Genomic DNA, 24,203 nt, shown 5'->3' with positions numbered 1-24,203 from the left:
TGGCAAAAGGGACCAAGAAGCTCTCTGGGGCACCTCTTTTATAAGCACACTAATGCCATTCATGAGGGCTCCACTGCTGTGACCTAATCACCTCCTAAAGGCCCCACCCCGCAATATCATTACCTTGAGGGTTAAGATTTCAACACAGGAATTTTGAGGGTACATAATCATTGACACCACAACAATCGGTAGAAAATAATAGGTTTTTATTCAAAGTCTTCATCCACAGAAGTGTCAATTAGCAAGAAAATAATTTTCTTAAAAACCACCAGGATTACATCTCTATGCTCCAGCCACACATGGCCATATTACTACAGAAAGGGGGAAATGAAATCATTGGTTTTCCTGCCCTAAAAAGAAAACTTATTTATGCTGCATGGTAAGTAGAATCCAGTAAGCAAATACTTCACATCTTGAGAGATTAAAAACAAAACAAAAAAACCCCAAACCTTTCTAGTTGAATCCCTGTTATGATTTAAACAGAGGGTAAGCAGTCAAGGGTAGAAAGGTGGGAAGGCTGCAATCCTGAGCTTGATCTGTGACTCAGGCCTGCAGGTAGGGAATGGCCAATGTGGTCTGCTTGTCATTTAAGGCTTGGCTATGAGGGGCTGCCACAAGTCAGTATGTGGTGTCTCACAGAAAGGGCAAAACTGCCTCCTTCAGGAGAAGCAGTGCTCTTTCCTGCCATCCTAACCCTTTAGAGAGGGCACACTTGCTGCTCACATAGCTCTTGCTGTGAGGGCTTCTAGCTTCTCAAGTCTTACTGAAGCCTTGACCTCAAAGACCTGGAGACATGTGTGCCTCAGCCAAGCTCCCTGCTGTAGACAGATGGGCTCACAGCAAGGAGTCAGCAGAAATTTTAGGTTCAAAGGGAACAGAAGGTACAGGTGATGGGGATTTTGCAGTTTAACTACAACTCTGCCAACATTTTAAACCCAAAGATGTTGACAGGTTATTGTTAGTTCCTCCTGTTCCAGGATGGTGTCCTGAGCTTGCTTCTGGTCACATGGCATGTGGGATCATAGTTTCCCGACTAGGGATTGAACCTGTGACCCTTACAGTGGAAGCACAGACTGCTAACCACTGGACCACCAGGTTATTCCTACTGCTGGATATTTGACACAGAAGGAAGAACTAGCCAAGTTCCCTCAGATGGGTAGTTAGCCTTTCACCCCTTGCCTCTGCCACCCCCAACTTTACAGCCCATGCCTCCATCTACATCCTTATTTCTGCAGCTGGTAGATCATTTTGCCCATTGAGCATGCCTGGCCTTCTAGGGCCCTGGCCAGGTCATTATTGCTCCTGGGAACAAGATTCGAGATGAGGCTGGGCCCAGGCCTAATGTCATTTTGTTCCTTTCTTCATGTGGATGGAGGGACAGATGTAGCTCTGTGCCCGTGTCCTTGCCCCTACAAAGCCCCTGGCCCAGTGATGTGCTTGTTTCCCTGGGAGTCTATGGTGCAAAATGGTTTTACACACCAGCTTATATGAACTATGCCATCCACTTAATACGAAAATTGCTGTTCATCCTGCACTCCTCTGCCTTCAATGATTCTCCAGAAAGGTGAGCCCTGTGCCACCAAGAAGGTAACAGGGCCCCGATTTCAGAAGGGCCATGTGTGGGAGTGTTGCCAGGTTGCTGAGTGAGGTCCCAGAATGTGCTGTGCTTGTTGGGGAACACAGTCCTTTGCCTGTAGGACCCTCCTTCCTATCCATCCATCAGGTCCTACCCTAGTTTTAGCTCCGTCCTGAGGCCTGTGTAGTTCCAGTGAACTCCCAGAAAGCAACCACATTTTCTTTGTATAATTCTTTTCCTTTCCCCTCCTCTTCACACCTTGCACTTGGCAAGTGCTCATTCATTGCCTGGATAAAGCCACCTAAAGTCAATAGAAAGTAATGACCAGCCAGTGGTGATGGACATTCCCCGTGACTAGCCCCTTGAGCTACTGTGGTGGCTGGTGGTGGTGGGGTGGGCAGCATGGGTGAGATGCAGGCTCTGTGAGGGCAATTCTGTCATTACCTCCTAAAGTGGAGCCCAGTCAAGCCTGTGCACCCAGAGGTAAGCTCTGTTGCAGGGAGCTGGACAGCTCAAGTGGGCCTATCTGAAGGTAAGGATTAGGAGCCTGGGAGAAGTGAGGTGGAGATGGGGTAATATGGAGATGTGACAGTTTTTAGGAAAATCAAGAAACCACTATTTGGTTTGAGAGAGGTTGTGCAGATTTTCTGTGGCTTTTAGTTTTGTTTTTAATAAAATCCCTCTGGCAACAGAAAAGAAACCCCAATGGTGGTCATGATGAGGCCAGAAGACTGGCTGGGAAGATCACCAGGCCTGAGGGAGCCAGTGTGCATGCCTGCCTGCATGGCACCAGGCTGCTGTTGTGAGGGTGCTGGTGAGATAGGTTGGGGCCTGGGTCCCTTTACTGGAGTGCTGGCACCTGGACAAACAGCTCCTTGAGCAACAGAACACAAAGAAACTATAAGGGACTAAAAATAACTTGATGAATGCACAGTTGGGGTCAATTCTGACTAATACAAAAAGACCAAAACCCAACTGTCATTTCTGAGGTACGGGGAGCACATAGCACCGCCATGTGGGCTGGCAGACCACCCAAGCCACCCTTCCAACCTGACCCACTGGTCCACCCCACCCTCAACCTCATTTAAGGGACCAGCTTGCCCTGCCACCTGCAGGGGTCAAGCAAGGGCACCGGTTCACTTGTTCTTACTCCCCACTGCTGCAGTGTGAGTTCCAGTAAAGCCTTGCCTAAATTTCTTGTCTGATCTCTTACAGTTTCTATTGATTAAAGAGTCCAAGGACTCAGGTTGGTAACACTGGTAAGCCATCCTGTTTCTCAGACTAGCTTTCATAGCTAGATCTAATCCTCATTCAACCAGTGCTGCCAGGGAGGAAGCATGTGTCACAGTGAGAAGAGCTGGAGGAACAGAGGCACAGAAGAGGGGGTAGGCGAGGGCAAAGGGACAGGTGGCCCGTGCTGCTCCCAAGGCTTTCTCTGCCTCTACTAGAACAGGCCTTCCGGCCAGGAGCTCTGTTGATCAGTCTCACAAGCACCTCTTTATCACTTTAGGATACTTTGTCCTGAATTTGAGAGACAGAAACCTGCCCATCCTTGAGCCTCTGTGGTCAGGTGGTGTGGGATCCCATGGTGCTGACACATGGGTCAGCTGTGAGCTGCCAGGCCCATTGGACATGGGTGTTCTGGTGTTTTAATCCCTTGTCGGGAGATTTTGACCCTTTGCTATATTCTTGGAACTCTTGGGTCTTCCTGTAGTCTGCCAAAGGATCAAGATCACAGCTCCATCCAGCAAACGGAGACACTATTGGCCACAGTTAAGTCATTTGTTCCTGTTGGATTAATTGCTTAAGATCATGCAATTCCCTGCTATCTCTGGCCCATGGAGAAAACACAGTATCACTGCACAGTTAGATTTTTAGATCTGCTGTTAAGTTACTGACCTGGGACTCACCTTGGAAACATGATATCTACACCTGTGTGATAACTGGGAGCTGCCTGCACACAATGCATTTTAAAATAAGGGTTTCAACTTAAGATGCCTGTCCTTCAGGCTGACCTGAGCCCTGGAAGGCTTGAAAAGCAAGTTTCTCAGGGGTACGGAGTCCAAGGAACTTGCCAGGGACAGGCCTGCAGAACATCACTGTGCTGGCCTGTCTATCACTTGGCCTGGCACAAGTAAAGGGCTGTCCAAGTACGGAGTGCAAATCAAGCAAAGGGTGAATGGTAATTCATAGTGGGGATCCCAAAGGATAATTTTACTTTTTCTACTGCATTATCTCCAACAGAGATAGCAGGCTTGGGAAAATTTTAACTAGACAGAGAAAATTCATGAGCTTCTGGGGAGTCAAACCTATTATGCTTGAAAGGCTGAAAATGGCACCCTCCAACTCAACACCAACTTGGGCCTGGATATTCTTCTGACTTGTCTCTGAAATTTGAATCTGTCCCACCTTCCCATACTTTGTTATATTTGGTTCAAGGAGCATTATGGCCACTGTCTGAAATGGCAGAGTTGTGTGATGGCAGTGTTCCCAGGGGACACCTGAAGTTTATCATTTTGTTTAAGTAAAGACCAAAGGGGTAGCAAAGAGAGAAAAAATTAACAGGGCAAATCCTCACCATGGTACAAATCAGGGAATGGGTCCCATGGAACACATGGGGAAAGCAGCCCTGTAACTGAGGATCCTAAATGCGGGCCCCCGTAAAGTAAATGCAGACCAGGCTCAGACTGCTGCCTGCTTTGTTAAGGAAGTGGTGGTGACTAATCCCAGTGAAGCTGTGCTACAACTTCAGAGTTTCTGGAGCAGATCAGGCTCACATGGTCACCCCAGGTGCAAGGTCTGCAGGCCTCCTTCCAAACTCCACAGACCTGGCCATCTGGTTGAAGACTTTTAGTGTTTCTCCACTTCCTGGTCCTACTTACCCAAACATTATTCTCATAGGGCTGTTCTGGGAGTGGACTAGCTTTGAAAACCACTTAGAAAAGACTAGGCCAAATTGGATGTTTAGAGATGTGAAGTCCCTCAATTTTCCTCCTCTCTTTGGAGGTTCAATTAGAATAATCCCTTTACTACCCTTCTCCTCACTAACCTAATCTCAAACCTCTGAACTCTAAAGGCAGCTCTTGAAATGTGTTACATCAGAAACTTAAGAGAGGAGGCCAGTTACCCGATGGGCTACCTGTTAAAAGTTTCCGTATCTTCTGTTCTGCCTGGAAAAAAAAAGAGACTTAAATGTCAGTTATCATTTAGGGTTATGAGTACATTACATTTTTATTTACATTTAACAGTTCCCCTCTCTCCCTGTGTTGTGTTCAGTGAATGGCTCACACTTTGACTTTATGTAGGCTCAGAGTGGGAGGAGGTAGGGGTGGTGAAAATCTCATCAGATAGAAAAGCATAACCCCAATCTTTTCAGGTTTCATAATTTTGTTCTTGCTTCTAAAAGGACAGTCATCTCTCATGGCATGTTATGTGCTTTATATCCTGACTTTCTATTTACAGCTTCTTGGTGTGGGAGGAGAGTGCCAGCACGTGGCACTGCCGAGGAAGACTGGTGGGAGCTGTGGGGCAAGGCCTCCACTTCCCAGTGACACTGTTTCCAATTCCCAGAACTCCTGGGATGAGGTGAGAGTCCTCAGGATGTGGTTTGTGGCAGACACGATGTGAGGAAAGCCTGCCCGCTCCTCCCTGGGCACTGAGTTCTAAAAGACAAAGAGCACGTGGTAAGGGGCCAGACTGGGGCCCCTGTGTGGCGCCATGGTAAGCGATGCCGCCTAAAGTGAGGCCAGGCAGGGGAGGCACACAGGTCCCCCGAACAGGTGAGCAGTGAGTTGGGGTGGAGGGACCGATTCCAATGTAGCCAGGAAGGCTGCAGATCACAACAGTGACTACTGATCTGGCACCAGAGACATGACGTTGTCAAAACCATGATGGCTGAGAGTGGTACCAACATGCTGTGGTTGGAGAAAGTGGGTAATCAGCATTTGTTTGCAGAAGAGATGACGCTCTGTGAGTGGCTCAGCCAACAGCTCAGCTCAGCTTCTCTCGGACAATGTCTCCTGTAAAACCTCTGAGGCACTTACATAGCATATTTCTGTGTCCATTCTCTTGCTAGTCTGTTGTACCTGGAAGAAAAAAGCAGAGGAAGTGACACCCTAATTCATAAAGGTCACTTCCTTTCAACTCGCAGTACAGAAAAGAACTGATACAGGAGAAATGCTGTTGCTTCTCATCAAATACCTAAGACGGATGAATGAATGAAATAGACCACCTGGAGCAGGAACATGTCATTCACGGCCACAATCCCGAGCTTGGTGAGTCCTAGTAGTTCTTCACAACGATCTGCTGTGGAATATTTAAGAGCATAATAGACCTCCTCCCTCCCTCTCTCTTGTCTTTCAACATGGATGCATTTGGATCAGGAAGAGATACACAGAGGTCAGCTTGGGACAGTCCCTCGTATCCAGCACATGGGCTCCATGAATCTGGCCACCAGAGTGTGAGTCAGTGCCACCATTGGCAGCCACAGAGCAGGTTTGGTGCCCATTGAGAATATGTGCATTTATCCACATTACTGTAATGAAACCTGGTGCCATGACACTGTAAGAGAGCTATGTAACCAGAGGAGACAGTGAAGAGAATCACTTCTAGTATATCTAAAATATATCATTATAAGTGTTGAAATAAATACAAATTAAGATCTCGTCAATTAAAAATCACTTTTTCATACAGGAGAATTGAAATGAGGGAAATAATGAGCTCTATAAAGGTTTCAAGAAATATATGCTGGAAATAGCACATTCCATTCTAATCTCTTTAAATAGAAGAGAAACAATGAACTAAAAGACCTACTGGAGAGTTCTTTTAAAAGCCAGCAACTGCACCCTCTGCACCCTGCTCCTGCCCAGAGCTGCTCACAGGGCTGCCACTGCTGATGCCTGGGGCCCTGCCATGTCTGGCTCTTTCTCACAGTGCTGTCAACGCTCAGAGGTTTTCACACAATGTACCTGCCCCAGCAGCCACAGACATCTGCTCAGGCTACAGTGCACACAGTTGTGTCTGGCCACATGAGTCAGAATTCTACAGTTATGAGTCTGGTAATCAGAGTTAGCAGTGAGGGTCTGTCAATAAATCAGGAATACACTGCTTACTTCTTAGCCTCATCTAGCAAACTGAGCACAGCAGTGTTTCCCACCTCAATCAGCCTTGGCCTCACCCTGGGCATATCTGAGCAGATACCCCATTATCTTGTGATAAAATCCTTGTATTTTAATCCAGAATTTTCTTGCTGTCAGATTCTTCTGAGTCCATTGTTGGCTGACCACTGATATTATTGGCCTCAAGGGCAGGTTTGGCAATAATATTTTAGGATTCAGTAATGGCAGCTAATGAGCTATAACAGGAGGGAAAACTGCTTTTATCTTCTTCTCCCTCCTCAGAGTCAAAGGATATGTTAGTGAGAGAGGCAGGAGTCTCAGCCCAGCTCAGAATGGGCAGGATGATGTCCATGGGAAAACCTTGTTGGCCTGGAAGCACCAGCTTAGGGTATTTCTGGGAGCTACCTGGAGCAGCTGGGGCCCAAAGGCAATCCAAAGAAGACACATACTTCTCTCTATCAGCCTTGTAGGTATGGGCTATTTCTGGCACGAGAGGGTCATCAGGGTTGGGGTCGCAGAGCAGAGAACAGATGGATAAGAGAACTGGAAAGAAAAGAAACAATGAGTCAACTGCAGTCACAAGGCTCCCAGGTCACCCCAGGTCCAGTGAGCCCCTCAACTTGAACTCTCTGTTGACAGAGCAATTATTTTCTCTTCAACATCCCATCAAAATGATTCTGATACCCCAAGAGTCATGAATGTATTTACTTTGTCCATCTACCAGGTGAACAGCAACTGTACCCTGTGGTGTCCCACCTACATCTGCTCTAGGGCACGTCTGGCCTCCCTTTCCTGATCTCAGAAGTTCTTTGGCTCCGTGCCATGTATCTTTGTTGTTTGGTCCCAGGGGCCCTGTTCACTATTAAAGAAACCAGAACTCAGAAGATTCTGGTGACCTGTCCAAGGTTACAGACTTGGAACACCCACCAAATGGGTAAAAACAAGATTCAGAATCAGGTCTGTGTGACTGCCAAGCAAACGCGCACTGCCCTACACTCTCAGTTCTGCTCTGGACCTGTGAGGACACTCCCACCAGGGCTGTGGTTGGAGGCTGAGGAAGCGGTGCTGCTGGGATTGTTAGGGTCTAGGCTAAATGCATTGTCAATCCTAGATTTGCTCTGGAACCTCTGTACCACCCCAAACAAGTATCATCCTTGCCTCAGTGAATCTATCCAAGCCTTGACCACAGTTAAACTATGCTAAACCAGGTACACTATGACTGAGGGATGATTTGTTTTTTTAAAGCTATTCAACTCTCCTGCTGTTCTGAGCTCAAAGGATGTGTCATGAGAGGGCTAATTTCTTCCTTCCTTCCACATTCAAGTGCCTACTCCTGGCCATTCTGATTTCCTCTCCCTACTTTCTTAGAGAGTGTCCTGACCCCCCACATCCAAAGGCATGCTAGGCAGTGGGGTGAGGATTCAGCTCAGAGAGGAGCAGGCCCCCAGTGTGGAGTTGTCTCCTGGAGGCCTGAGTACTGGAGTCAGCTCTGCCTCCACGGCATCTGCACCAGCACATGGGAGTGGGCAGCTTTCCCTGTAGATTTACCACGCAGTCTCAAAGAGCCTGCTCCGGTCAGCTGTCCTGGTGCCTTGTAGCCTACCCCCTGCTGCCTAAAGCTCTGCCACCTGCACTGCCTCACACTCCACTCGGTTTGTTGGGCTCTGGTACCCTGGCTGCTTTTTTTACCACCTTACTCACTCCACTGGCAGGTAACTCACACCTTCTTTGTTCAAGTCTCAGTATTCATACAACCATGTTCAGTCTGTCTTAGTTGGGAAGGAATATCTGCATCCTTTAAGCCCAGTTTAGACTGGTTTCTTCACCCTCGCTCAGAGCGCAGGCCCTGTGTCCTCTTCACTCAGGGCTGGTTCACAATCCATGTTGCATAAATGAATAAATGAGAGAATGGAAGAGGCAATGTAATATTTACTATTTGCCTTTCTTACTTTTAGATCAAAAGTATAAATAGGATCAATATTTTCTTTTGCACCCGTGCAACAGTCTGGCTGGAGCACCCTGCTGCAACAGATCCAGGGGGACACGGTGGGGGTGGGGAAAGCACCACTTCGGCCTCCTCCCCTCCAGGCTGTGACCACGGGCTAGGACTGTGGCTGCTTCCCCGGAGCCTGAATTTGCTCTCAGGAGTGTGGGGGTAGAAACACAGCTGTGACAGAGACGGGCATGAGACAGGCACTCACAGCATCAGAACCTAGTGTACACATCTACCTTTTTACCTTTTGACACAGTCAGTGCTGGAGACCACTGGGACCGCAGGATGTCAAGGCAGATGCTGCCATTGCTGTTGATGTTGGGATGATAAATTTTGGTTGTGAAAACAACCTGCAGAGATGAGAGACCTCAAGTCAGACAGACCACAGGGACATTCTAGATTGTTTATCTGTCTGGAAAATGAACCAAGTAAGGTGGAAATGACCACTACTGGGATATACCTGGCCCTGCACAATCCTGGGTGAGCTGGGCATTATTCCAAACCAGAATGGGATACAGGAGGGTGCACCTGGAGGAGAAGTTCCCCAACCCATTCCCTGCTGGGCTCTTGAACTAGACGTGGGGACTGACACCATCTCTCCCAGAATAGTGTGCTCTGAGGGCTAACAAGAAGAGCAATGGCCAGGACTCAGAAGTCTTCTTGAATAATGGAGTTCTTAAGCCAGATGATGAATACGTAGGCATCCATTATATGATTATCTACAATACTTTACATGCCTGAAATGGTTTATAATAAAACAGAATTTTTTTTTGTTGGTTTCATTTTAAAACAACTCACTTCAGAATATGAGGAGAAGGAAGGCTGTGTATGTGAGGCTCAGTATCTGTTACCAAATGACTTTTTCCAGGAAGGGTTTCCCTGGTGGCTCAAAGGGTAAAGAATCTGCCTGGAATGCAGGAGACTTCCTGACAGTCCCTGGGAGGGAAGATCCAGTATACCCACTGTAGTAGTCTTGCCTGGAGAATCCCATGGACAGAGGAGTCTGGCAGGCTACAGTCCATGGACTGTATAGAGTTGGACATGACTGAGCGACTAACACTTTCACTTTTTTCCAGGAAGCATCAAACTTCCAAAGTGACTCAGGCATTATCTCCTGTAGAGAAGATCATGCAACCTTGCCAGATTCCCCCCATAGACCCAGAAAATTCTTGCCCAAACAGCAATCTTACTTTATCTTGTTCTCCTGTGGAAAGGAGATTTTTAAAAAGACAGAAACTCTTCTATTGTAGAAGACACAACATTTTGGCACACAACTCTCCTTGTTACAGTAAATCCAACTCACAGGGCTGACTTCAGTTTCTAATAATAGGCGCTGCTTTTACTTTGTCCTTGGGCAATCAGGAATCCTGAAAATGCCCAACAGACATACAGGATTATATCCTATCTGTTTATTTTTAAAAATATCAGCAGCAACTTATACACGAATGAAGGGTATAAGATGCTACTTTACAAGACACTGCAGCAAATCTCAACAAGGAAACGGGAGAGTGGGGTAGATTCAAGACCATGAAACATGCTTTTTCAACCAAACCCCTGAAATAACAGTTATACTTAAAAGAGGTATTTTACTATCTGTCCCCCTGTGCCCAGCACAACCCAGTCTTCTTCGTTAAAAGCTGGCAAAGTCTCCAGAATCTTAACCACATTTAACTCTGATTTAAAATATGGAGGCACCAATGGCATCTGGTGGCAATGACCAAGAAGAGCTGTGGGCTGGGAAGCCCAGAGGGGCTTCTTCTCATGGCTTAGATAGAATGTGCACACAGGGGTGAAAGGTCTGACTTTAACTGAGCCATTAAGGTCAACCTCAGGGCAGTAAGACACATCACAAACCCTGAGACAGGGGGCCCTGGCACAGATTCAAGACTTCTGTGTAAGTCTTGATAAAATGCAAAACCTTAGGTCAATCCTAAGAAAACAGCACACAAACCCCAAATGGGGCGGGGGGACTCTGACAATGATCATTACCTCTCAAGAGCATCAAGGTCATGAAAGACCAGAGGAAATGGAGGTTCTGTTACAGACTGTGGAGATGGAGGAGACAAGACAATAAATACAGTGCAGGGTCCTAGAACACGAGGAAAACTGGTAAAAAAGTAAGGCCATCAGTTTAGCTCTGAGCATGTGGCCAACACTGACTTCCTGGATTTATACTTGGACTTCAATAAAGTAAGATGCTGACTTCAGGGAAAGCTTGACAAGGCATATATGGAAAGTCTGTACTATTTTTGCAACCTTTTTCTAGGTCTAAAATTAATTTAAAATAATTAGTTACCAAAAAATAGGATGACACATCTGGCTTCAAGTCCCACCCTCCACTATAAGCCACACCATTTTCAGGAAATGGAGTGCCCATTCAAAGCCTCAGTTTCCTCATTCACAACCAGAACTGACCATTTTATTTTAAAAATAAGAATTAAAATATATATTGGTATATGAAGCAAAACCCTGGACGAATGTACATTGTCCCTATCCCCTGTCCTCACCCTTGGGGGCTTGAAAGGATAATCGGTAGGGCTATTAGCTGTGATATTCTCTGGGGATAGGTTTATAAATAGACTGATTTCCATCTGTGTATTAGTTAGTTCTCCATATGCTCTAATTTTTAAAATAACCCACTTTTATCAATTTTTCAATCAGAAAGATAAAAATATGTTAAAAATGATACGAATAACATACAATCACTGCTGTGTGACCACATCTGCCTGTGCTGTTGGCTCACCTTGGAACATGCCACCTGCGTTGCCATAACAACCTGCCCTACCCAGCCTCTCACCACAGCAGAGCAACTGACTGCACACCGTGGGTCCCCTTGGGGTCATCGTTCCCACCCTCAAAGGCTTGCCCTCCAGTTCCCTGTGACCCTTTCCATGCTCAGGGTGATCCCACCACCACCTGCCCTCACTGTCCTATCCCACTTTCCTGCTCTGCACTTTTCCTCAGCATGGCGTAGCTCTCATACTAAACTTCTCCCGCACGGGACTATGAATCTCATGAAGGCAGGACTCCCAGGTGCAGGAAGGAGGTGACGTGCCAGGGTCCTAGGCCATCATCTCTCCACCTGTGAACATTCAGGGCCATCCTGTGCAATTCAGGATGCTGAGCAGCATTCCTGGCCTCCACTAGATACTAGAAGCAATTCTCTCCTCACCTCCCATCTCAGGCTTTATTACCACAAAAATCTCAGTGTCCCTGGGGCAGGGGCTGAGAAGTCCTGTCCTAGACTGAAAGGGACTCCAGAGAAGGGAGCTGGAGCCTGAGACACATCTTAACTCAGCCACCCGACAAGGAACACCCCTGAAAACATGGCTTCAGTAGGAAGCCCTCACCACGCCAGCCCTTGCTCACATGAAGAGTGAGTCCTGAAAGTCCAGAGTTTAATTCCTGGAAAGCTGTACTCCTGGTGGTGGATAAGGGCCCCTGGGAAAAGCCCCAGGTGCAGCTTTCTGTACCAGTGACTTCATCACACACTGTCCCTGTCCCCTGTCCTCACCTTTGGGGGCTTGAAAGGATAATCGGTAGGGAAGTGGATGGTCAGGAAGAAAACGCCTCCTTGGTAAGGACTGTCATTCTGGAGGATGAGACACCGAAAGCAGATTAGTACAAGTGCAAGAGGCACAACAGGCAAAGCAAGGGCTGCGCTCAGCAGCTGCTACCTACCGGGCCCATGATGGTAGCTTGCCAGTGGAACACTGCAAGACAAAAAAGAGACAGGAAGGTGAGCCTCTCCAGCAAACACGTCTCTCCACCAAAGAGGAGCTGCTCTGTTCAGAGGGTGCTGTTTACACACAAGCCTGCCCTCACTTCTGACACCAACCACTTCTATAAGGGTTTCTGTAATTTAATTGGACTCCAGACTCATGAAAGATTGTTGTGCTCACAGCTCTGATTTATCACAGTGAAAGGCTGAGGTCAATGTCAGCTAAGGAAAGAGCTCATGGGGAAAGTAACAGGCAGAGTCCAAACGTAGACCTTCAACTGTCCTCTTCCCTGGAGTCCTGGCATTGATGTGTGACAACACACAGAATACTGCCTACAGGGATGCTCACCCCTGGCTCAGCGTACAGAGTTTCTACTGGAACTCCATCAGGTTAGCAGGATGGATTAATGGACTATTCACATGGCTGATCTATGTCTCCAGTTCCTCTGGCAATGATCCAAAACCTTCATCTTAAACCAGCTGGCTGGTCTGTCTAGTGTGGCCTGCCCCCACCTAACTCACATTGCTGGTTTGGGTCAAGGCCTTCAGTTAAACAGACAGTCCTATCAGGCAGGGTAGTTTAGACATCGCCTTCCTGAGGCTAGGGACAAAAGTCAGATATTTTAAGGACAAAATTAAATTCTTTACTATCCAGGTGCCAGTGAACTACAATTCAATCTTCTCTCTACACAGAATTAAGCCTTAGGTAGGCTTTAGCCACTTTCCACATTACTTTTATAAACCTCTCTTCTCCTTAGTTCTTCATTATTTACTCTGAAGCCTTCTCCAAAGGGTCTCTTCCAGGAGTCAATCACTGCCTGTGGCCTGGGGCTTCAGTGGCTATTTCCCACCTGTGTCCTCTCACACATCCCCAGGACTAGGTGACAAGCCAAGAGCAGCCCCTCGTGTTCTTCCCTCCCAGGTTCCCACCAACCTGGTGGTCAGGCCATGTCCCTCCTTACAGCGTTAGAGCTTTCTCCTGCTGCACGTCACGCCTGCTGCCCTCTCTGGAGTCAGGCTACTTTTACTGCTGTACACATCCCTAGAAAAGCTACTGTGCGCTCAGCAAGACTGGCCTAGAGCAGGCGGATGACTCAGTTCCAAAGCTCCCAGGACACTGTCCAGTCTTTGTGGAAAGTGCCTATATACCCACCTGGGGGGTGTGCTGAGAACATCTGAGGGATCTGTTATTCTCTAGGGAATTCTGTCTCATGGATCCATCATGGGTGTGAAATCAGCCCCAATTTTCAGACCTGGTCCTGTACTGGGTTTCCTGCCATCTATTCAAATATCCCACAGACTCTGCCCTTGCCAGAAATTGCCACAGCATGAGGAGGGGAAGGAACTGAAGGGACAAGAGAAGAGGTTTCCCAAGCCCCTACAGGTATCCAAAGATAGTCACAGCAGCCCTTGCCCTTTTTCAAATGTTTCAAGAAATGCTACTGATGGGAACACTTTTATCTACAATGAGGCTGCCTAAGCTAATAAAGTGTCACTTCTTTCTCTTTTGACTGCTTTTATTCCAACTCATACTAATCATTAGCTGGTAAGTATACATTTTCCTAATCATAGTATAGAATGGAATTCCTTATTAAATGTTTTTTGATAATTAATATACAGAGAAGGGGAGGAGTAGATAATATGAGTGGTTCCTTCTGGCAAACAGGTGACCCTTTGGTCCCATTCACTTTAACCTCTGAAGTCTGCTGAGGGGCTGAGCAGAACCCAAAGGCACAGTCAGAACAGAAGGCTCCAAAAGAGACAGGAAGAGAAAGGAAATTGCAGAGGGATGCCGGAAATGGGCTGTTAACTCACAGGGCAGGCATGAAATGGCCCCAAAAAGTTAGCTAGTTTCCAAGACTGTGCAAACCTCATCAAAACTCAGGTACTGAGTATGGAGAGTGGCTAGACTCTCAGATAAAGATGGCTGCTTCCCAGTACAGGGCTGCAGTGAAGGGTGAGAATGTGTGGTGCAGAGGAAAACCAAGGGGTACCTTTAGAAAGCGGAAGCTGAATCATTACCAGTTCAATCTTCTCAGTAACCCCAGTTTACATTATTTTAAGCAAGAGGTAAGAGGGGGAAATATGTTACTGAGACCTATGACACTTGGAAGGACAGCACAGATCAAGTAACAAACCGGTGAAGCCACACTTGTTTATTAACTCTGCATATGCAATGGGAATCATTTCTGTTCTGCTCTAAGGAATTATTTAAACTCTTACATAAAGCTTTTGGAATCCTCCATTTTCAGAAGCTGTCTGCCCACTTTCAGTTCCTCTAAGCATCAGCCCACAGAACATGCAGGAACACACACATATGACTTCTCCCTCACATATGACTACTTCCTCTTTTTTTTTTTTTTTTTCATCTCTGTGAAATTTTTCTTTCTTGCATTTTAACACAGTGAAAGTTTTTAAAAAATGTAGCATATGCCCTCCCTCTGCCTGCATACGAGAGACCCAGGTTTGATCCCTGGGTCGGGAAGATCCTCTGGAGAAGGGAATGGCTACCCACTCCAGTATTCTTGCCTGGAGAATTCTATGGGGTTGCAAAGAGTTGGACACAAAAATGTAGCATAAAATATGTCATTTAAGCCATTTTTAAGTGTCATGTCAGTGGCATTAAGTGCATTCACAATGCAGTGCAACCACCAACATTATCCATTTCTGAAACTTTTCCATCACTCCAAACAGAAATTCTGTACCATGAAATATTTTCCCATTTCTGCCTCCTCTCAGTGTCTATAAACCTCTCTACTCTACTTTCTGTCTCTATATCTGCCTTGTCTAGCTAGATAGTTCATATAAATGGAATCATATAATATCTGTCCTTTTGTTTCTGGTTTATTTTATATGGCATATTTTCAAGATTCATCCATGTTATTGCATGTGTCAGAACTTTATCAATTTTTATTGCTAAATAATATACTATTGTGTATATATGTATACACACACACATATATACCACTTTGCTTATTCATTAATTTGTTAATGAGCATGTAATGGGGGGTTATAAACAATGGTGCAATGAACACTGATATATGAGTTCTGTTTGAGTACCTGTTTTTAATTCTTTGGTGTCCTTGAAGGGCACCACCCCCCTTTTTACACAGTCTCTCCCTCTCCAGCCTACTTTTCCTTCAGATCCAGCTATTAGAGCCTCACAGTAAAGGATGAGCATCCCGGAGCCTAAGATGCTCAGAAAGTAGAGGTGAAATAGGATAGCAGAGTAGATTTGAGATATCCAAGTGTTGGGCGGCATGGCCTATGGCCAGTCGGCTACGGAGGGTGGCAGAGGGCTGCCCACTGCAGCTCCTTCAGTCTCCCCCTGGGAGCAGAAGTGGGAGAAAAGAACTGTCCCTTCCCTTCGCAGAGGCAAGGAGCTAGCCCCATTTCCCACCCTTCACCAACCCTCCAGTTCTACCCCCAAGTGCAACAGCAACAGGTCTTCCATGATTAGCTTCATGACCATTTTTCCAGCAATGCCCCAAGTTTTAGTTGGCTTTCCAGATGGCTTTCTTGTGCCTCAATGGAGGGAAATGTTGATTTCCAGCAACATCTTGACCAGCTGGGCTATGAAGTCAATGCATCTAATGAAAAAGCTACTCACAAGTAAAGGAAGACAAAGCAACAGTAACAACGGTAGGTTTTCTTAAAACAAAAAACAAAAAAAACACTGAGGGATGGATAAATTTGGGGGTCTTAATTGCAAGGCTCATGGAATCTGGAGCCCTAAACAGTACTTACAATCATCTCCCACAGGTCCTGCAGAGCACTGGGCAGGGGGGTCCCTCTGCAAGTCAGTTAATTCCTGGAACACAAAATAGTGAGCTCAGAGCCAGGGTGTGAACTGGGGATACTGCTCTACACCCCACACGTTTTGGCCAGAAGTGCATTCTCCTAGTGGGAGGGGGCTTCCAGACTTCAGGAGAGGGGTGAGCCTGGCTAATGAAAACAAGTGATCTGCAATACCCTTGAAAACAAGGGTCTGCTCATGTCTGTGAAGATACGTGTGAAAAATGTATTACCATATCCAATTAATAAGCTAGAAAATTGAGAGGTAAAGAGGTTGAGTTACTTACCCAAGGTCACAGAGCTGAAAGGGGGCAGGGCCCCAACACCACTCAGGTGGAGAAGGGCAGGGGCTGGGCTTTAGCTCTGAGCTTCTGAATGGAAGCACTTAGCCCAGAGGAAGTGCCTAGTCAAGGACAGGCCTCCTGTATTTCAATCTCTCTGCCCTACTACTGCCCTACTCGCCACTGGTTGTATGGGAGTCCTGAGGCTCCAAGTGGGAGATGAAGGACTTGTGAGCCAGTCTAGCACAGCTATACTATGTACCAATGGGGGAAAACAGGAATCACATTATAACTAGATTCCCTAAATGGGATACAACTTGTGGACATAATCCCCAAAAGTCATCCTAGCCCAGATTAGCCTCAAGGTCTAAGATTTTGGGCAGTGACTTAAAAACTATAGTTTGTATGAACTAGGATGTTTCCTAATACTCCTCACTCTCCCTAGGTTCCAGATCTGGGTAAACTTCTTGTGGTCTCCAGAGGGGTTCCAAAGAGAAGGAAGGCACAAAGAGAGGCACAAGTAATGGTCCATCAGGTTGCAGGGAAACTCCTCAGAGGATGGCAAATCCCAGGGTCTAGGGCATTATGTATGAAGTTTAAACCTGGCTGATCACATTCCTCCTTACCTGAACAATGCTTGAAACTGAGCTCATCTACAAAGAACCTCCTGATCCCACCTTGTAATCTCTGGGCATGCTGATCATTCTAATAATGCCTGCCTCTCTGGCCATTCTGTACTTATCCCACCTACACACAAATACAATTGGCCACAGTGGGAATATTTATATTACAGAAGCCGGCAAGTACCACAAGTCAGGGCCAAGTTTTATCCCAGAGGGTGGTTGGTTTTTAAATACCTACTAGTATACCACTGGTCAGTTCTTAGCTGCTAATGCTTCTCAGTCGCTTCAGTCATGTCCGACTCTGCGACCCCAGAGATGGCAGCCCACCAGGTCCCCCGTCCCTGGGATTCTCCAGGCAAGAACACTGGAGTGGGTTGCCATGTCCTTCTCCAAGGCATGAAAGTGAAAAGTGAAAGTGAAGTCGCTCAGTCATGTCCGACTCTTAGCGACCCCATGGACTGCAGCCTACCAGGCTCCTCCGTCCATGGGATTTTCCAGGCAAGAGTACTGGAGTGGGCTGCCATTGCCTTCTCTGTCTTAGCTAGTATCTAATGTATCTAAATAGGTTACTCTTTATAAGCACTAAGTACCCAGTGTTACTAGTTGTCCCAATAGAAATGAGCTTGGGGAACAACTAATGTCAGGTGACGGGACCAGAGGACATGATCAGAAATGCAGCATGCCTACAGGAAGCTCCACAGAACAGTCCCTTGCCTGCTTACCTCTACTTTGCACTTCCACACCTCTACAACCACTCTGTAGGGGACTGTTTATACTCTCTGCAATCCTGTATGAATGAATGAGCTCTGTGATGAGGCCAAGGCAAATCCTGGGGAGATCACATGAGCAACTGGGGGCAGGAAAGCTAGCAGAACTGGCCAATTCCCACCAACTCACCAGGTTTCTCCATACCTCCAGGCATCTACATGGGCTGTTCCCTGTCCCTAGCAGGCAAATACCTTGTAAAGGGTGTGGTGAATGGTTACTAAGAGTTGATGATTCCTGAAGGCCCAGAAGTGGGTCTCAACTGACAGAGACTCCAACTAGCACCAAGGAGTTTCAAATGCTAACTGGCATTTCAAGGAAGAACAGTGATTTGAAAGAAACTAGTCTACCAATATATTGCATTCCTGTGCTTTCCCAACAGAGGCCAGAAGACCCAGGTCTGAATTCCAGCTTTGTCACTGGGAAAACAACTTTGACCTCTTTGGGCCTCAGTATACATTATCTGTTGAGTTGTAATTACATTTGCCTGCCAACTGGCCAGCACTAATATTTGGCTATAATTTTGTAATGTTTATAATGTATACAAATGTACTTGGTAAAAAATTAAGGATGACACTGTATAGAGGATTCAATTATTAGCACTATAAGAAGAAGAATGAGGCATGTATAGAGATACCTAGTACTGGAAGAGTATAGAAGAAACTAATAACACTAATCACACCTTGGAAGAGGAACTGGGTGGCTGGGGACAGGAGTGGATGGGAGAGGTTTCCCTGTAGACTCTTTTGCATTTTTTGAATTTTGAACCATGGGATGGTTCAAATGATAAATGCATAAATATTTCATAAATTGTAAAGGACTAAGCACATTAACATTGTGTAATACTTATTTTTTATAAGTAACTTATTTTTATAAGTAACACTGATGATAAGTGAGTCTTGAAAAGGAAAAAGGTTAAAGTAGAGTGGATTACCAGAGGAAAACAGTGATGCAAACATAGCACACACTCATTTCTCTTACTGTGCTGTACTCAATTCAAGAGCTCATTCAATGCAAGACACAAGCTTATAGGCAACTAAGAAAGAAAACACACTGGCAATGAAACTAAGACCAAATGCATTCTTTTCTTTCCATTTTTTAATTGGAGTCTTTTATTCTTGCATTGTAAGAATTTTTACATATTCTGGATATATATCCCTTTTCAGATGTTAATATTTCAGAAATACTTTCCTCCATTCTGTGGGTTGTATTATTGCTATCTTTAAATTTTTTTTTTTTTTTTAAGTATAGTTGATTTACAGTGCTGTGTTAGTTTCAGGTGTACAGCAAAGTGATTCAGTTTTATAATTTTTTTTTCTTTTTCAGATGCTTTTCCATTATAGGTTATTGCAAGATATTGAATATAGTTCCCTGGGTTATACAATAGGTCCTTGTGTATTTTATACTGTGTATCTGTTAAACCCAAACTCCTAACTTATCATCCCCTCTTCCCCTTTGGTAACCATAAGTTTGTTTTCTATGTCTGATTTTTACTTTGTAAATCAATTCATTTTTGTATAATTAAAAAAAAAAACTCCACATATAAGTGATATCCTATGAGATTCTTTACACTTAAAATTTTAATTTTAATTTGAAACTAAGCTTTAAGTCAAAGCTATGGTTTTTCCAGTAGTCATGTGTGGATGTGAGAGCTGAGCATGGAAGAATTCATGCTTTTGAAATGTGGTGCTGGATAAGATTCTTCAGAGTCCCTTGAAATACAAGGAGATCAAACCAGTCAATCCTTTAAATCAACCCTGAACTTTCATTGGAAGGACTAATGCTGAAGCTCCAATACTTTGGCTACCTGCTGAGAAGAGCTGACTCACTGGAAAAAATCTTGATGCTGGGAAAGACTGAGGGCAGATGGAGAAAAAGGCAACAGAGGATGATGAGATGGTTGAATAGCACCACTGACTCAATGCACATGAGATTGAGCAACTCCAGGAGACAGTGAAGGACAGAGAAGCCTGGCATGCTACAGTTCATGGGGTTGCAAAGAGGCAGACACAACTTAGTGACTAAACAACAACAACACAAAGCTTACTTGGGCATATGTTTTTATTTTTAAATCATTCATGCATAGCAAAAAAGGAGTGGAAGACAAGTGAAATAAATGAATGGGCTCTCCTCGTTTAGAGTCTATACTAACCCTGGGTCATGGGTATCCTCCCAGTCATCCCCTGTGCATTCCAGGCAATGGTGATGTGGCAATTCTTAAACAGTCCTCCATGAATGTTTCTGGAGTTTTCTTACAGAAAGGCCCACAATACACAATCTTTTGCACAAACTTCAGCAAATACAGGTGAGCCAGCCTCACTGACTAGAGGGTACATGGTATCTTCCTTTCTGTGGTCTATGAAGCATTTGGTTAGCTTGGCATGGAAATAAAGAACTGCAATCCCTTTTCCAGCAACATTTATTCCATTAGTATAAAATTTATTCCCCACTGTTTTGTTTCTTTGCCTGTGTTCACAAAAGCTTTCATCTTCAGCATTAAATCAAAATATCTTTTTGGAGACATTTTTAAAGCAATTAAACTCAACACATCAACAATGCACTTAACCTCAATATACACTGCTGTGACATGGCTTTCACACAATGACAGTCATACTGCCAGTGATTTTAAGCAGCATCCCAATTTCAAAGGTGTGAAAATGTAAAAAACTGTTCATCTTAGAGTAGATGTAAATATGGTATTCTCTATACTTTCCTGATTTTGCAAGTTATCTCTAAAGAACAATTAACATTTATAGTCAGATCATTACATCTACCACTGTGTACAAGAATCCCTTAGAAGAAACAGAGTAGCCCTCATAGTCAACAAGAGTCCAAAATGCAGCACCTGGGTGCAATCTCAAAAATGACAGAACGATCTCTGTTTGTTTCCAAGGCAAACCACTCCAAATCTATGCCCCAGTCACTAATGCCAAAGAAGATGAACAGTGCTATAGAGACCTACAAGACTTTCTAGAGCTAACAGCAAAAAAAAAAAAAAAAAAAGACATCCTTTTCATCATAGAGGACTAGAATGCAAAAGTAAGAAGTCAAGAGTAACAGGCAAGTTTGGCCTTGGAGTACAAAATGAAACAGGGCAAAGGCTAACAGAGTTCTGCCAAGAGAACACATTGGTCATAGCAAACACCCTCTTCCAACAACACAAAAGACGACTCTACACATGGACATCACCAGATGGTCAATACCAAAATCAGATTGATTATATTCTTTGCACCCGAAGATGGAGAAGCTCTATACAGTCAGCAAAAACAAGACTGGGAGCTGACTGTGGCTCAGATCATGAACTCTTTATTGCCAAATTCACACTTAAATTGAAGAAAGTAGGGAAAATCACTAGACCATTCATGTATGACCTAAATCATATTCCTTATGATTATACAGTGGAAGTGACAGATTCAAGGGATTGGATCTGGTAGACAGAGTGCCTGAAGAACTATGGGCGGAGGTTTGTGACATTGTACAGGAGGCAGTGGTCAAAATCATCCCCAAGAAAAATGCAAAAAGGCAAAATGCTTGTCTGAGGATGCCTTACAAATAGCTGAGAAAAGAAGAGTAGTGAAAGGAAAAGGAAAGATATATTCATCTGAACACAGAGTTTCAAAGAATAGAAAGGAGAGATAAGAAAGCCCTTCTCAGTGATCAGTGCAAAAAAATAGAGGAAAACAATAGAATGGGAAAGACCAGAGATCTCTTCAAGAAAATCAGAGATATCAAGGGAAAATTTCATGCAAAGATGGGCACAATAAAGCACAGAAATGGTATGGACCTAACAGAAGCAGAGGAGCTTAAGAAGAGGTGGCAGAAATACACAGAGAACTATACGCAAAAGATGTTAGAGCCAGATAACCACGATGCTGTGATCACTCACCTAGAGCCAGACATCCTGGAATGTGAAGTCAAGTGGGTCTTAGGAAGCATCACTCTGAACAAAGCTAGTGGGGGTGATGAAATTCCAGCTGAGCTATTTCAAATCCTAAAAGACAATGCTGTTAAAGTGCTGCACTCAATATGTCAGCAAATTTGGAAAACTCAGCAGTGGCCACGGGACTGGAAAAGGTCAGTTTTCATTCCAATCCCTAAGAAAGGCAATGCCAAAGAATGTTCAAACTACCACACAATTGCACTCATCTCACATGCCAGCAAATTAATGCTCAAGGTTCTCCAAGCTAGGCTTCAACAGTACATGAACTGAGAACTTCCAGATGTTCAAGCTGCATTTTTAAAAAGGCAGAGGAACCAGAGATCAAATTGCCAACATTGGTTCAATCATTGAAAAAGCAAAAGAGTTCCAGCAAAACATCTATTTCTGCTTTATTGACTATGTCAAAGCCTTTGACTGGGTGAAAGTGAAGTTGCTCAGTCATGCCCGACTCTTTGTGACCCCATGGATAGTAGCCTGCACCAAGGTCCTCCGTCCATGGGATTTTCAAGCCAAGAGTACTGGAGTGGGTTGCCATTTCCTTCTCCAGGGAATCTTCCCAACCCAGGGATCAAACCCAGGTCTCTCACATTGTAGACAGACACTTTACTGTCTGAGCCACCAGGGATCACAACAAACTGTGGAACACTCTTAAAAAGATGGGGATACCAGACCACCTTACCTGACTCCTGAGAAATCTGTACACAGGTTAAGAAGCAACAGTTAGAACCAAACATGGAACAATGGACTGGTTCTGAATTGGGAAAGGAGTACAAGGCTGTATATTGTCACCCTGCTTATTTAACTTACATGCAGAGTACATCATGCAAAATACTGGGCTGCATAAAACGTAAGCTGGAATCAAGATTGCCAGGAGAAAAAAAAAATTTCCAGGAGAAATATCAATAACCTGAGATATGCAGATACCACCACCCTTATGGCAGAAAGCGAAGAAGAACTAAAGAGCCTCTTGATTAAAGGGAATGAGGGGAGTGAAAAAGTTGGCTTAAAGCTCAACATTCAAAAAACAAACATCATGGCATCCAGTCCCATCACTTCATGGCAAATAGATGGGGAAACAATGGAAACAGTGACAGACTTCATTTTCTTGGGCTCCAAAATCACTGTAGATGGTGACTGCAGCCATGAAATTAAAAGAAGCTTGCTCCTTGGAAGAAAAGCTATGACAAACCTAGACAGTATATTGTAAGCCAGCTTTTAACTCTTTCACTTTCATCAAAAGGCTCTTTAGTTTCTCTTCACTTTCTCTTAGTTCTCCTTTTTACAAATCTTATCAGTCTATATGTTCAGACATATAAGTTCAAACCTACACCCTTATCTCCCTCACCTTACTCCCTGCCCTCAAAATGTCTGATTTCCAACACAGGCAATAACACTGCCATCCAATCAGTTATCCATGTTGTGCATCCCCCTCTCTCACTTTCACCACATATTCTTTTTCAAGTTCTGTCGATTGTACCCTTTGCATGTCATCCAAGCACAGTTCCCATCTTGGCATCTGCTCCACGGTTGGTCACTTGGACGACAGCTTTGCTGGACGTTCACGGTGCCCTCAGTTCCCCCTCTGGCCACTCCAGGCTACAGCAGAGCCAGGAGCCTCTTTTCACGACACAGATTTGAGCATATCATTCACCTGTTTCAAAGTCCTAGGATAACAGATGACCTCTTTCAGAGAATAATTTGCTAAACATATTACTTTTAGGAGAGCTGTTTATTAAAAATGAACCTTACCCTTAGCATCCCCTTGATGCTTTTGAATCGTGGTGCTAAAGAAGACTCTTGAGAGTCCCTTGGACTGCAAGGAGATGAAACCAAACCAGTCAGTTCTAAAGGAAATCAACCCTGAATATTCATTGATAGTACTGATGCTGAAGCTGAAGCTCCAATACTTTGGCCACTTGATGTGAAGAGCCAACTCATTGGAAAAGACCCTGATTTTGGGAAAGACTGAAGGCAAAAGGAGAAGGGGACAGCAGAGAATAAGATGGTTAAACAGCATCATTGACTCAATGGACATGAATTTGAGCAAACTCTGGGAGATAGTGGAGGACAGAGGAGCCTGGTGTGCTGCAGTCTGTGGGGATGCAAAATCAGACAGCACTTAGCGATTGAACAATAACATCATACTCTTAAGAGATCCTGCAATCCCACCTCAGGCAATCAAACCTAAGCTCACCATGTTGCTTATAGTCACCAAGTCACAGCCGACTCTCGGGACCCCATGGACTATATCCCACCAGGCTTCTCTGTTCATGGGATTTTCCAGGCAAGAATACTGGAGTGGGTTGCCATTTCCTTCTCCAGGGGTCTTCCTAACCCAGGGATCGAACTAGAGTCTCCTGCATTGGCAGGAGGATTCTTTACCACTGATTGA

General features: G+C 44.9%; 1 protein-coding gene across 11 annotated transcripts in view; it reads right to left on the bottom strand.

Moving 5' to 3' along the window:
* Positions 1-188: 188 nt before the first annotated feature.
* Positions 189-24,203, bottom strand: part of UBE2D4 (ubiquitin conjugating enzyme E2 D4 (putative)) — a 25,288-nt gene continuing 1,273 nt past the window's right edge. Inside the window, exons 2-11 of one of the 11 annotated variants that reach the window (XR_003031734.2) lie at positions 23,561-23,624; positions 23,289-23,475; positions 16,155-16,218; positions 12,368-12,399; positions 12,201-12,278; positions 8,931-9,036; positions 7,099-7,236; positions 5,620-5,661; positions 4,716-4,746; positions 189-2,450 (exon numbers count right to left, since the gene is read on the bottom strand). Coding sequence is in view for 9 of the 11 variants with exons in the window: in XM_059879601.1 (XP_059735584.1) it covers positions 4,719-4,746; positions 5,620-5,661; positions 7,143-7,236; positions 8,931-9,036; positions 12,201-12,278; positions 12,368-12,399; positions 16,155-16,218; positions 23,289-23,327 (483 nt within the window). In the remaining 2 variants the exon portion in view is untranslated. 11 annotated transcript variants of the gene reach the window in all.

The sequence above is a fragment of the Bos taurus genome, chromosome 22, assembly GCF_002263795.3.
Source record: "Bos taurus isolate L1 Dominette 01449 registration number 42190680 breed Hereford chromosome 22, ARS-UCD2.0, whole genome shotgun sequence".
Taxonomy (NCBI): domain Eukaryota; kingdom Metazoa; phylum Chordata; class Mammalia; order Artiodactyla; family Bovidae; genus Bos; species Bos taurus.
Note: the sequence above shows the minus strand (reverse complement) of the source record. Positions and strands in the feature narration are given on the sequence as shown.